Raw genomic sequence first — 14,711 nt, forward strand, 5'->3', positions numbered from 1 at the left:
TATACGTATGGTCCAATTTTGATTTAAAACCCTGATGGAATTTCTAGATAGATTTAAAAAAAAGGCAATTGGCCATTTAAATTTAGAGAGCATGTTATCTTTTATGACTCAAAGAGGGAGTAAAGGGAATGACTGCTAATGAACATGAACAAGGTTTATTTTTAGGGGAACAAAATGCTCTAAACTTAGATTGTGATGATGGTTGTAGCAACCTGTGAATATACTAAAAACCACTGAATTGTACACATTAAATGGATAAATTGTATAGTATGTGACTATCTCCAAAGCTGTTTGAAACGAAGGAAAAAAGAAAAAAATGTCCAGAACTGGTTGCTCACACCAATTATTGCAGTAAAATTTAGGGGGTCGAGGTATAATTAAAAGGACATCTTCCTTAACTACAGTCTCACTCACAGCATGCAATGTGGGTTAAGAGCCAGGAACAAAAGGTGACAGAAAAAATAACTATGTTTTATTAACCATTAAGAACTTTAAACTAAGTCATTATTTTTGCTCATGCTAGATATTTAGATAATACAACTTTTAAATAAGATTACATATATCACTCCACATTCAACACACTGGCAAAAATAAGAAAGCAAGATACTGCCAGGTGTTGGCAGGGATGCAGGGATACAAGACACTCACACACTGCTGGTGGAGGGTGGAGACTGGCAAACCCATTACAGAGAGCAATTTGGCAGTACTCAGACAAGTTAAACATATATCAGAAGCAATCCTGCTTCTGCTCCAGAGGGGTCATGTGCAAGACTGTTTGTCACAAAGCTGTCTGTGGTAACAGGGAGCTGGGAGCAATCTCACTGTCTGTCATTATGGCGAACAAAAAGTAAAAGGCAGTGAATGCCACAGTGTATGAAATGCTACGTTAACAGTTAAAATCAAAGGTTTAGATGTACCTAAGGTATCAAGGATGGAACTTAACATAGTTCTAAGTGGGAAAAAAGTGAACAGAATGAAGAATTTCACAGTAAAATATCATTTATGTGTATACCAAAACACATGCCGACAAAACACTACTGGTTCTACAAGACCATCAACAAATCAAAGGATACACATCAAACACATCAGAATGAATACTTTTGAAGGCAGGAAGTAGGCGAATGCGTATAGAAAACGAGAAAAAGCGAGTGAATAAACACAAGGCACGAAACAGAAGAAGGGCCTTTGTAGTGACCAAAGACGCCAGCACGCTGTACACTGAAGAGTCTGAGGAGCCCAACCATCTGCCGCAGGGAATGAAAGGCGTGACGGGGAACCAGGGAAGGTGGCAGAGGGGTCACCTCTAACTCTTCAATTGTGGTGTTTTCTTCATGAACTTTCAAATCATTCTGGGTGTCTTCCTCTCCAGGTTCTTGGCCACCCACAATTTCATTCAGGTACTGCTGATCAATCTTATCCAAAGCTGCCTTCAGATCATTCCTCAATCCCTGAGGAAAGGTAAAAAGTTACATCTGGTATGAAATTTCACTGATGTTTCACTTCTGATTTTTTCTCTAATAATGAGTATAATCCACTTTTTTCTCCACAAAGAAACTCAAATAATATTTCAATTTATTATACAGCTATCACCACCATCCATGCAAAGTCAATTCTTATGAACATATTTAAATTTAAAAGAATGTACATACAATAGGTAATCTGATGGTCAGAAAAATAGAACATACGAGTGACAAATCCAAATAAGAATAGGCGTTAATGCTGTAATTTTCTAATGAGGCCCTAGTGAAAGTGACCAGGTCTCCACTGGTCCCCAACCCATTCTCCTGGTTCACTGAAAATGTCTAACAACTGCAACTACTGATACTTTGAACTCCCAAAACATTTGGAAATGTCAACAGTATAAAACCAGGGTCTCAACCATATCCTAGGATTTCACTATGTTTCTAACAAACCAGCAAATTCCACATTCTATTCACTTCCAGTTTGTGACCACTTGGTAAAACTGGAAGCCTTAAAGCTAGACCCTCGGCATATACCACATTCAAAAATTAACTCAAAATGGATCAAAGACCCAAATGTAAGAGCTAAAACTATAAAACTCTTAGAGTTACCTAACAAAACAGAAAACAACCTGATTTAAAATGGGCAAAGGACTTTAACAGATGACATACAAACGGCCAGTACATAAATGAAAAGGTGCTCAACATCACTAGTCCTTAAGGAAATGCAAATCAAACCACAGAGAGATGCCACTTCACAGCCATTAGGATGAATATTATCAACAGAAAACAGAAACTAACAACTTGGCTAGGATATGGAGAAACAGACCCTAGTGCACTGCTGGAAATGTGAAATGGTACAGCTGCTGTGGAAAATGGTACGGCAATATCTGAAAAAGTTAAACATACCCACACCAAGATACATTATAATGTCCAAAGTTAAAGACAACTCCTACAATACAACACAGGCGGAGCAGTCTTTGACATAAATCTTAGCAATACTCTCTTTAATCAGTCTTTAAGGCAAAAGAAATAAAAGCAAAACCAAACAAATGGGACGTGATTACACTTGAAAGCTTTTGCACAGCAAGGAAACCATCAACACAAAAAGACAACCTACTGAATGGGAGAAAATATTTATAAATGATGTGACCCACAAGGGGTTAATATCCAAAATATACAAACAGCTCATACAACTCAATATCAAAAAACAACCCAATCCAAACATGGTCAGAAGACCTGAACAGACATTTCTCCAAAGAAGACATGCAGATGGCTAACAGACACATGAAAAGATGCTCCACATCACTAATTATTAGAGAAATGCAAATCAAAACCACAATGAGGTATCACCTCACACCTGTCAGAATGGCCATCATTGAAAAGTCTACAAAACAAAAGTTGCAGAGGATGTTGAGAAAAGGGAACCCTCATACACTGTTTGTAGGAATGAAAATTGAGAGAGCCACTATGGAAAACAGTATTCAGGTTCCTTAAACTAAAAACAGAACTACCATATGATCCAGCAATCCCACTCCTGGGTATATACCCAGAAAAAGTGAAAATACTAAATTCGAAAAGATACATGCACCCCAATGGTCACAGCAGCACTATTTATGATAGCCAAGACATGGAAGCAACCCAAGTGCCCAACAGGTGACTGGATTAAGAAGATGTGACACACACACACACACACACACACACATGCACACACACACTGGAATATTACTCAGCCATAAAAAAAGAATGAAATTCTGCCATTTGCAACAACATGGATGGACCTGGAGAGTATTATGCTTAGTGAAATAAGTCAGAGAAAGACAAATACTGTGTGATGTCACCCATATGTGGAAACTAAAAAATAATACAAATGAAAGTATATGCAAAACAGAAACAGACAGATATCGAAAACAAACTTGTGGTTATTACCAAGGGGGGAAGGAAAGGAGAGAGGGACAAATTAGGGGTATGGGAGTAACAGATACAAACTATTATATTTAAAATAGATAAGCAACAAGGATATACTGTATAGCACAGGGAATTATACCCAATATCTTGTAATAACCTATAATGGAATATAATCTGCAAAAACCTGAATGACTATGCTCTATACCTGAAATTAACACAATACTGTAAAACAACTATACTTCAATTAAAAAAAAAAAGTTAAAGAAGGAGAGCATCTCAAAAGCAGCAAGAGAAAAACAGTTTGTTTTGTACAAGGGAACCCCGCTCCCCCATAAGACTATCAGGAGATTTTTTTCAGCAGAAACTTTGCAGACCAGGAGGGAGTGGCACAATATATTCAAAGTGCTAAAAGAACAAACTTCCAAGAACACTCTACCCAGCAAAGTTATCATTCAGAATTGAAGGAGCAACAGTTTCCAGAGAAGCAAAAGCTAAAGGAGTTCATCATCACTAAACCAGCCTTATAAGAAATGTTAAAGGGACTTCTTTAAGCTGGCAAGAAACGGCACTAATTAATAACAAGAAAACATATGAAAGTATGTATCTCACTGGTAAAGGTAAATATATAGTAAAAGTAGTGAATTAATCACTCATAAAGCTAGTATGAAGATTAAAAGACAAAAGTAGTAAAAACAACTCTAACTACAACAATTAGTTAAGGGCTACACAAGACAAAAAGATGGAAAATGTGGTATCAGAAAAATAAAATGTGGAGGGAGGGGAGTAAAAATGTAGAGCTTCAGAATGTGTTCAAATTTATGAACTTTTAGACTGCTCCAGTTATTTCTAAAATAAATAAAATCACAGGGATATAATGTACAGCATAGTGACTAAAGGTAATAATACTGTATTGCATATTTCAAAGTTACTCAGAGAGTAGATCTCTAAAAAAAAGTCCTCATCACAAGAAAAAAAAATTTTGTTGTAACTCTGTATGGTGATGAATATTAACTAGATTATTGTGGTGATCATATAAAATCATTATGCTGTACACCTGAAATTAATGTTATATGTCAATTATACCCCAGTTTTTAAAAAGTACATAAGAAACTCTAGTATTTGGGACAGGCTTGAATAAGATTAGAATACAGCAGGTTGTAATAAATTAATATTAAAAGCTAGGAGATTTTTCAAGTAATGAAATGAGCAGTAGAAAAATTAAATCAGGTAACAAAAATTGAATATTTCACATTACCATTTTTTTTTTTAAACATCTTTATTGGAGTATAATTGCTTTACAATGGTATGTTAGTTTCAGCTTCACAACAAAATGAATCAGTTATATATACACATATGTTCCCATATCTCTTCCCGCTTGCGTCTCCCTCCCTCCCACCCTCCCTATCCCACCCCTCCAGGCGGTCACAAAGCACCGAGCTGATCTCCCTGTGCTATGCGGCTGCTTCCCACTAGCTATCTACCTTACGTTTGGTAGTGTATATATGTCCATGCCTCTTTATCGCTTTGTCACTGTTTACCCTTCCCCCTCCCCATAGCCTCAAGTCCATTCTCTAGTAAGTCTGTGTCTTTATTCCTGTTTCACCCCTAGGTTTTTCATGATATTTTTTTTTTCTTAAATTCCATATATATGTGTTAGCATACGGTATTTGTCTCTCTCTTTCTGACTTACTTCACTCTGTATGACAGACTCTAGGTCTATCCACCTCATTACAAATAGCTCAATTTCGTCTCTTTTTATGGCTGAGTAATATTCCATTGTATATATGTGCCACATCTTCTTTATCCATTCATCCGATGATGGACACTTAGGTTGTTTCCATCTCTGGGCTATTGTAAATAGAGCTGCAATGAACATTTTGGTACATGACTCTTTTTGAATTATGGTTTTCTCAGGGTATATGCCCAGTAGTGGGATTGCTGGGTCATATGGTAGTTCTATTTGTAGCTTTTTAAGGAACCTCCATACTGTTCTCCACAGTGGCTGTATCAATTTACATTCCCACCAACAGTGTAAGAGGGCTCCCTTTTCTCCACACCCTCTCCAGCATTTATTGTTTCTAGATTTTTTGATGATGGCCATTCTGACTGGTGTGAGATGATATCTCATTGTCGTTTTGATTTGCATTTCTCTAATGATTAGTGATGTTGAGCATTCTTTCATGTGTTTGTTGGCACTCTGTATATCTTCTTTGGAGAAATGTCTATTTAGGTCTTCTGCCCATTTTTGGATTGGGTTGTTTGTTTTTTTGTTATTAAGCTGCATGAGCTGCTTGTAAATTTTGGAGATTAATCCTTTGTCAGTTGCTTCATTTGCAAATATTTTCTCCCATTCTGAGGGTTGTCTTTTTGTCTTCTTTGTGGTTTCCTTTGCTGTGCAAAAGCTTTTAAGTTTCATTAGGTCCCATTTGTTTACTTTTGTTTTTATTTCCATTTCTCTAGGAGGTGGGTCAAAAAGGACCTTGCTGTGATTTATGTCATAGAGTGTTCTGCCTATGTTTTCCTCTAAGAGTTGGATAGTTTCTGGCCTTACATTTAGGTCTTTAATCCATTTTGAGCTTATTTTTGTGTATGGTGTTAGGGAGCACATTACCATTTTAAACTATCTTTTGATAAGGAAAATGACTCGAGATAGAAGAGAAAAAATATCAGTGAAATGAAGCATTACAAAACCACTTACTCTTTCCAAGAATTTAAGTTAGGAAAGTTCAGATAGGACTGAAAATAAAGAAAAACAAATTGATGTGCACATTAATAATATAAATGAAGAAAAATTTTTAAATTCATTATGCTTTAAAAAAAAAGTTAGGTTTTCCCTGGTGGCGCAGTGGTTGAGAGTCCGCCTGCCGATGCAGGGGACACAGGTTTGTGCCCTGGTCCGGGAGGATCCCACATGTGGCGGAGCGGCTGGGCCCGTAAGCCATGGCCACTGGGCCTGCGCATCCGCAGCCTGTGCTCCGCGGCAGGAGAGGCCACAGAGGTGGGAGGCCCGCGTACCGCAAAAAAAAAAAAAAAAAAGTTAGACACAGAATCACCGTATGATCTAGCAATTCCACTTCTGGGAATATATGCAAAAGAAGTGAAAACAGGGACTCGAACAGATATTTATATACTTGTGTCCATAGCAGGATTATTCACAATAGCCAAAAGGTAGAAGCAACCTACATGTCCATCGAGGGTGAATGGATAAACAAAATGGGGTCCATATATACAATGGAGTATTACTCAGCCTTAAAAAGGCAGGAAATGCTGACACCTGCTACAAAGCAGCTGCACCTTTAAGGCAGCATTCTAAGTTAGAAGGCCAGTCCAAGGAGCCTTCAGATGACCTCAGCCACAGCCCTCACCTGACTGTATCACATGCCAAGACCCCAAGCAAAAAACTGCCCAGCTTACTTAGCCCAATCGAACCACAGACCTGTGAGGGAGAATGATAAATTACCTTAGGTTACTAGGTTTCAGGGTGGTTTGTTACCATCATAGATGACTGAGAAAGATTTTATAATAATGAATTGTTTTAAGCTGTAAGTTTTGGGGTGGATTGTTACACAGCCACAGATAACCACACCTGTCTCTCACTGAAAGAGCAAGTTAATAAGGCCACAGAAGATCTGAACACCACCACTGTAACTGACATTTATCCAAAGCATAAAACATACTCTTTTCAAGAGTCCATGGAATATTCGCCAAGACAGACCATAAGCTGAGCCATAAAACAAGATTAGAGTCCTAAAAGTAAAGCTAAAATTATTAAAGTTTTAGAAGAAAATACCATCTCTTTAAGACCTTAGGGTAAGCAAAGATTTCTTAAGCAAAACACCAAAAGCAATAACCATAAAGCGAAGTTCATCAAAATTTGGAAGTCCTGCCCATGAAAAGGCACCATTAAGAGAACAGTTAAGGCCTAGACTAGGAAAGAACAGACACAAAACATGATCTGTATATCTGACAAAGAATCCAGAATACACATAAAGAACGCCTACAACTCAAAAATAAAAAGACCAACAACCCAACTGAAACATGAACAAAAGACACACTGCATAGAGAAAGATATGGCCAATAAGTCTATGAAAAGATGCTCATAATCTTTAGTTATCAGGGAACTGTGAATAGAACCACAATGAGATACTACCAGAATACAAGAAAATGGTTAAAATTTAAAAGACTAACAATAACAAACACTGATGAGACACTGGAAATATTTGGCATTTCCTAAAAAGCTGAACACACATTTACTCTTACTATACAGCAATTCCACTTCTAAGTATTTACCAGAGAGATAAAAACATATTTACCCAAGAGGAATAACACAGATCCAAAAAAGATCTGTGTAAGAATGTTCACAGCAGTTTTATTCATAACAGCCCAAAGCTAGAAACATATTCTGATATATTCATACAGCTGAATATCATCAGCAATGTAAAGGAACAAACTACCAACATCCACAATAACATGGACAAATATACAAAATATCACACTGAGCAAAAGAAGCCAGACACACATCCTCTAAATTCACTGGTGGGGATAGAATTTAACAAGGTGGCTGCCCAGGAGTGGAGGAAGTAGAACCCGGGGACTGGCCAAGGAGGAGTGCTGGGGAACTTCCATGTGTGTGTGATGAAAATACTCTATATCTTCATAAGGGTAGTGGCCACACACTTGCATGTATTTGTCAAAATGCACTAAACTGCATACCCAAGATGTGTGCTTTTTAAAAGAAAATTAAAGAAAACTTGGGACTTCCCTGGTGGTCCAGGAGTTAAGAATCCACCTTCCAATGCAGGGGACACAGGTTTGATCCCTGGCAGGGGAACTAAGATTCCCACATGCCGCGGGCAACTAAGCCCGCACGACGCAACTACTGAGCCCGCGCACCACAACTAGATCTCGAGTGCCGCAAGTAAGACCTGATGAGGCCAAAAACAAATAAATAAATAAATACTGAAAAATAATAAGTAAAAAAAAATAAACTCACGCACACACAAAATTTAAAAAAAAAGAAAACTTACATTCAGCAGCAGTAATCTGGCAACTTTATTTTTCCTTTTTTCTCTATAGTAATGCAATTAGTTGAACTCTGTCGAAGTCCATACTATTCTCATTTATATGGTACAACGACATTCTTCTACCTTTGTTCTGACTTCTTACCTTGTTAACTTCTGGTGTAAGGATCTCTATTTTTCTTAAACGTTGAAAAGCATCATAATCAGTTTCTCCAAAGAGTCTGATTGGTTCTCCTCTTTCTCTTAATCTCCTGATAACCTATTTAAAAAAATATATCAAACAACAATAGTAATTCCCTATGTCATTAGTAATAGTAATTCCTATTTTAGGAGACCAAACACTTATTTTGGTAAGTGAAAAGTAGATGCAGAAAGTAAGTTATATTTCTTTTTCTTTAGTTTCCACTAACAGATATACTGAATTATTGTCACACCTTAAATAACCCTAATGGTTTAGGTCATTTGGCGAGTGTTTCAGAAAGGACCAATCTGTGTAGTAGAATACATAAGAAAAACATTACGATGGGAGGGAGTGATAACATTTATAAAGAGAAAAAAATAAAATAAAACCAAGCCTGGAGTCAGCGATAAGTCAGTGACTATAGATAGCCATGAGTCGGCACTGCAGTACTACATTAAAACCAAAAACTAGTCCCTCAGAAGAGAAAGTGAGTTACAACTGGAGGGAGGGGGACGTGCAGGGCTTTTGAGGGCCTGATAATACTCCTCCTTGACTTCGGCCATCGTTACACGAGTGTGTGTTTTGTAATTATCCACTATGTCGCACATGTTTTACACACTCTTTGTATACATGTGGTATTTCATAAAAAGGACAAACAAGAATTATAATTAAGAAAATAAGTTATAATTTTAAAAATACCAAGAACTTTATCTGGGAACATAAATAGTATCACACTTAGAAACCACTAGCAGGGCTCCCACTGGATTAAATGAAATTCGGTATTAAAAAAACTTAAGAGGTCGTCTAGTGCTATCTCCAATCCATGCAGAAATGACCTCAAAAACACCTTCGTCTGGTCCCTGTCTGACAAATGACAAAAATCACACCTCTTCATGAAACAGCCCATCCCATTTTTGGACAGATATGTTATGCTTCTCAAAATAAATGAAAAGCTACCTCTCTTAATTATCTCAGTTCTTCTTTATGAAACGACAGAGAATATTCAATGCTTTTTCAAAATTAGAACTGTGGTCAATGGATCTTTTTAAAAATCTCAAATATTCTTCGTTTCAGGCCAAGTATTCAAAAGTCCTTCATCTAATTTTCACACACAGCTTCTGGAGTCAGCCCTCCTTTCCTCTGAGAGTTTCCTTTTGCTCAAAGTTAATTTCGTTGTGTACCTTGTGCACAGTCCGAATTCTTTTTTCACAGGAATATCTTTAAAATTTTGTTGTTGGTGTTATTGCTGAAGGAAAATAATAGTTGATATTGACCAGGGTATGGGCAAATACTATAGCTCAGAGTATGAACTGCTATAACAAGTCTGCAGGGCTCTCTGGTAATATGTATCCAAAGCCTTAGACATGTATATAGTCTTTAGTCATTAGAACAGACTCCAGAAATCATGTTTCTAGAAAATTTTCCAAAGCAAAGTAATCCTATATTATTACACATGCAATGACATCTGTATGAGGGTGTTCATCTTAGTATGATCTAAAATAGGGAAATGCTGAGGCAACCTAAACGACCATTAGCACAGAATTGATTTTAAAAATAATAAAGTAGTTTTTAAAATATTATGGGAAATTATGCAGTCATAAAGGATCATACAGATCTCTGTATTTTGACTTAGAAAGATGTATTAAGAGGAAGTAAGTTACAAAACTCTTTCTTTTAATACATAATTTATATTATTTTAAATAATTTAGACAACTTATCAAGTATAATTATTTAGAATATATGCATTTAATTATACTTAGAATGTGTTTAGTTTTTAAAGTTCAGAATGATACATTCTTTAAAAACAACTTAAGACATAAGATATTAGACAACCATACCTAGAAAAGCAGAGATTAATTTAGAACCTCATAAAGAAAATTGAACTAGAATACTGTGCAGCTGGCCAGTTAAGTCATTTTATACGGGAGATAATGACAAAAGTTATGGGAAAGAACTAAATGCAAATGCTGTGGAGTTTTTTTCCCACAAAACATTCATATAAAAACTTACCTCTTGCCTAGAAAGAGTCATGGGTAATTTTTCTTCTGCCAGTTCAAGTTCTAATACTGGATTCGATGAAGTTAATGGTTTCTCGTCCTCCTCTTTTGGCTGTATCTACATTAATAGCCAAAAGAAACGAAATTCTCCTTTTAAAATATAACATGGTTTAACATTTATCATTCTATACATTAGGTATTCACCGAAATTAAACATGTTTTAAATATTGAAGGTTTTCTAAATGTTCCTCTGAGCAAAGAGCTCATAATCGATGTACATGCTTGTGAGAGCTCAGGACACCCAAGCAGAGACCATGCACCCAGGAGACAGCATTCTTGCTACAGAAGTATAATGGTTTCCACAGTCAAAAACTTTAAAAGGCTGAAATTTAGACTCATTTTCTCCCTAGACTCCATGATTTTTACTTTCTTCTTAGAACAATCAGCTTGCTTCTCCTCTTTGAGAAAATCATCTTACAGGGTTATCTGATCCTTGCTCTGGGTTTAAAATGAAGACCAAAGAAAGGAACTGCTCTCTAACAAAAACCTGTGAAGCCTCAAGCTCCAGCTCTTTCCTCTCCTGATTTTCCTCTCCTGATTTTTGAAAGGTGTTTTTCCAAGTGCACAGGAATCACTGCTGGACATGCAGAAAACTTTCCGATGCTACACAGAACTTGCCCACAAACTGAGCTGTGAATCTTGTGGGAAAATAATGAAAACCAGCACCTCTCTACTCATAGTACAGAAAGAACAGAGTGGACATTCTTGCTCATATGAACCTGCAGAGAAAAAAATTTCTTTATATATTTTCTTGAGTCTGCTGCCCAAGTCACAGTTTACGAAAATTGAGTTCAGCAATTTATAAGCCCCACCGTGTGGTCTGTAAAAAAGATACTGAAACATGGTTTTCCATCTGAACCATAAGACAAATCTAAGGTGCCAAAAGAAGATCAAAAAACAAAAAAGATCAACATTAAGGAAAAACTCACATTCAGTTAAGAAAGGCTACATGGTTAAAATGATATAATTTATGATTCTATAGATTAAAGATTATGTTAATCAGTGTTAACAGTGGTAACAGAAAATTTAGGTAAAAAAACTAAACTTTCATATTTTCACAGACCAAATTAGCATCAAGCCTTTAAAAAAAACGGTAACTGGTTTTTATAAAAGAATAAAAGAAACACATGCTGTATTTTCATTACTACCAAGAAGGAAATATTAAAAGGCTTTATATCGAAAACCCTGTGCTTTCTTTTTAAGCATAAAAACAGATATTGCTCCCAAAATCTCAGGATAAAAAGCATTTTCAATTATAGAATGGCAGTGAATAACTTTAAGGAAAAGATCTAAGACATTCTGTCAGCTGGACTCAAGGTTACAAGCAGCACCTTTACAGTAATGATTTTGCTTCACTGCTTTCCTCTATATAAGCAAGAAAGTACTGCCATTATCACGGAAGCAATCTAAACAAAGCAAAATCGTCACTGTTTAAATTATTTTCCTACCTTATCAAAAAGTTGAAAACAATCAAATTCAGGGATCTGGGAAAGCAACAAGTCAGCAGACTAAAACGCATGGTTAAGTGATTCTTATTCTAGTTCAAGTGTGAGTTTAGATAATGCTGGGCAAACAAAAGATGAGAATTCTTCTTTCTGAATATCTATCTATTCGATGGTTATTTACATAAAACGTATCTTAATTTCCTAAACTAGAAGCAAATGAAATCAATGTACCTATGGAAAATATCAAAATATAAACTTTCATATTTTAGAAACCTATCAGAAATACATTTTCAACACTTGCCCTCTCCCAAAAGTACCGAAAGAAAGCAAACGCATATACATACCATTTGCATTCCTCATGCTTCTTTCTAGAAATGCTCTGCCAGATAAAATTAATTTCCAGAACTTTCTCCATTACGTGCACAAGAGTATTATTTTATATTGATGTTTCACAAGCAAAAAGTCGATTTCAAATTTATGATTTGTCAAAATTATTTCAATAGAACCTCTGAACTTTGTTTAAAAAATTATTCAACTAGATTTAGCCTTCTTATAAAATAATTTAAACACAACTTCACCTCGTTACCTTTAACCCCTCCCAATAAAAACCCCAATATATTATTAACCGGTAATCTCAAAGATAATTTTAGTCATGCTTCTAAAGTATACAAAGTCTTCCAGATAACTCATTTATTTCTAACAAATATTTCAAGATCACATTTTCTATCCAATAGACTAAGCAGTGTTTGAAATGTGATACCTTATTACACAAAATGACACTGTATCTCAGGCAGAGGTACTTAGGGCCAAAAGGGATTATTAACATTGCAAACGTAAAAACAATGGCTTAAAATATTCAGGAGAAAGCAGGGAAAATACCACTGCTAATGCCACTGCTGTTGAATGAATAAAATCTTTTGAATCCTTTAAAACTGGACTTTTATTGGGAGAGGTGAGGAGAGGAGTGGTGGTGATGGTGATGAAAATGAGGCAGTATCAGATCCAGGACTTAATTAAAAAGAAAAAAAATCAAGCTTTGATCTCAAGCCACTTCATGCTGTCCACAAAAAGCCAAACCATTCCAAGCCAAAAGTCATGCATGTATTTTCCTGAATTCAAGATTAAAAAAAAAGAAAAAGGAAAGAAAAACAAAAACTCATACCTCTCCAGATGGCTTCTCATTTATAGGCTAATGTATAACATTAATAAATTGAACAGAGATCAATCGTTTTGACACTTTAACAACAGCTGTATAAATTTAAACTCAGAAACATCAATTTAACATAAAAGCAGGCATTCATACCTTGTAGCCACATCTTTCAAAATATGCTTCCTCTTCTTTTTTTGCAAGTTCACTACGCTTGAAATATTTTTTATTTTCCTATTGAAGAAAGAAGTAAGTTAATGTCTTTGGGTAAAATTTCATGTCCCTTGGTCAACAACCTTGCAAGTTTTTCAAGAACTGTAAAGTTTTTTCGTTCACGGAGATTATACTTATTTCCTGAACACACCACCTGTGCTCAGCCCCTGTTCTAAACATGAGGTATTTCTCTTGCAGCATCAGTTTGACGGACATATCCAACAGCACAAAGAAGAAACCACCCACATTTTCCAAATGTTCACATTGTTTTTATTTAGTTTCTCAGTGTCTGAATTCAATTTCTACAAATGGATTCATTACGAACCACGTAAAATGAGACACTTTAATTATTTTCTCCTAACAGAACCAACCAAACCAAAATTATGGTAGCTTCAGCTGACATGTTAAATCTCATTACGAAGAGAGCTCCAAGGGTGTGTCCAAATTCTTTTTTGTCATCTGGAATCTTACTGTAATGATCAACTGTATTAGTATTAAACAAGTTTTTATAATAATTGAGACAGAATGGTTTTGAAGAGTCTCTTTAGTAAAAAGATGGTTCAAAGGTATTTGTTTTAATATGACATGCTGTTAAGAGACAAACTCTAAATCTAGTGTGGCAGGTGGAAAAAAAAACGGTTAGTTCTTTCCATGCTATGCATAAAATTATCCTGTTAAAAATGCAGTCCCCTGATCATTTTGTAATCTATAAAACTATCAAATCACTATGTTGAACACCTCAACTAATGAAACATTTTACATCAATTATAATGTAAAAAATACAGTCCCTAATTTGTAGGCTTGTTACTATCTGCTTCTTAGATATTATATCATTGATAACTTAGCTCAAATAAAGATACTGCCCTACTTTACCAGTAGTTACCGAAACAGTACCTCAATAATACCTCTACACATGTAGTTAGCACCTCACAGTTCCAAAGCTCACTCACTCAGGCAGTGATCATCAATGGATGCTAAAACCCTGACAAGAAAGTGTGATGATGAACAACGGAAAGATAAGGCTGCCGCACTTGAACCCACTGCTCAAGTTTGGCATCAATACCACGTACGTCCTATGTGAAACACATCGGAAGTACACAGCAGACCACTTAGAAGTGTTCTCCCTAAAAATCTAAATCGGAATCTAATCAAACAATTAACTTCCAGCTTCCTAGAAATGTAAGGAATAGAGGAAAAAGCTCAAAACACCACTGGGAAGCAATCAAACACGAGCACATTTTACAAAACTAGTCCCAGTTTCTCCAACAAGTTGATGCAT

The 14,711-nt window shown here is 36.0% G+C and overlaps 1 protein-coding gene across 3 annotated transcripts in view; it reads right to left on the reverse strand.

The window, feature by feature from the left end:
* The window catches only part of PRPF18 (pre-mRNA processing factor 18), a 52,631-nt gene that overhangs the window by 24,715 nt on the left and 13,205 nt on the right, over positions 1 to 14,711 (reverse strand). Inside the window, exons 2-6 of one of the 3 annotated variants that reach the window (XM_033403431.2) lie at positions 13,376 to 13,453; positions 13,235 to 13,261; positions 10,581 to 10,685; positions 8,535 to 8,648; positions 1,302 to 1,448 (exon numbers count right to left, since the gene is read on the reverse strand). In XM_033403431.2, coding sequence (XP_033259322.1) covers positions 1,302 to 1,448; positions 8,535 to 8,648; positions 10,581 to 10,685; positions 13,235 to 13,261; positions 13,376 to 13,453 — 471 coding nt within the window. The remainder of the gene's footprint in view (positions 1 to 1,301; positions 1,449 to 8,534; positions 8,649 to 10,580; positions 10,686 to 13,234; positions 13,262 to 13,375; positions 13,454 to 14,711) is intronic. The other 2 variants (XM_004278583.3, XM_033403432.2) reach the window with 2 other exon arrangements.

This window comes from Orcinus orca, chromosome 2 (genome assembly GCF_937001465.1).
Source record: "Orcinus orca chromosome 2, mOrcOrc1.1, whole genome shotgun sequence".
In the NCBI taxonomy this organism is placed as follows: Eukaryota; Metazoa; Chordata; class Mammalia; order Artiodactyla; family Delphinidae; genus Orcinus; species Orcinus orca.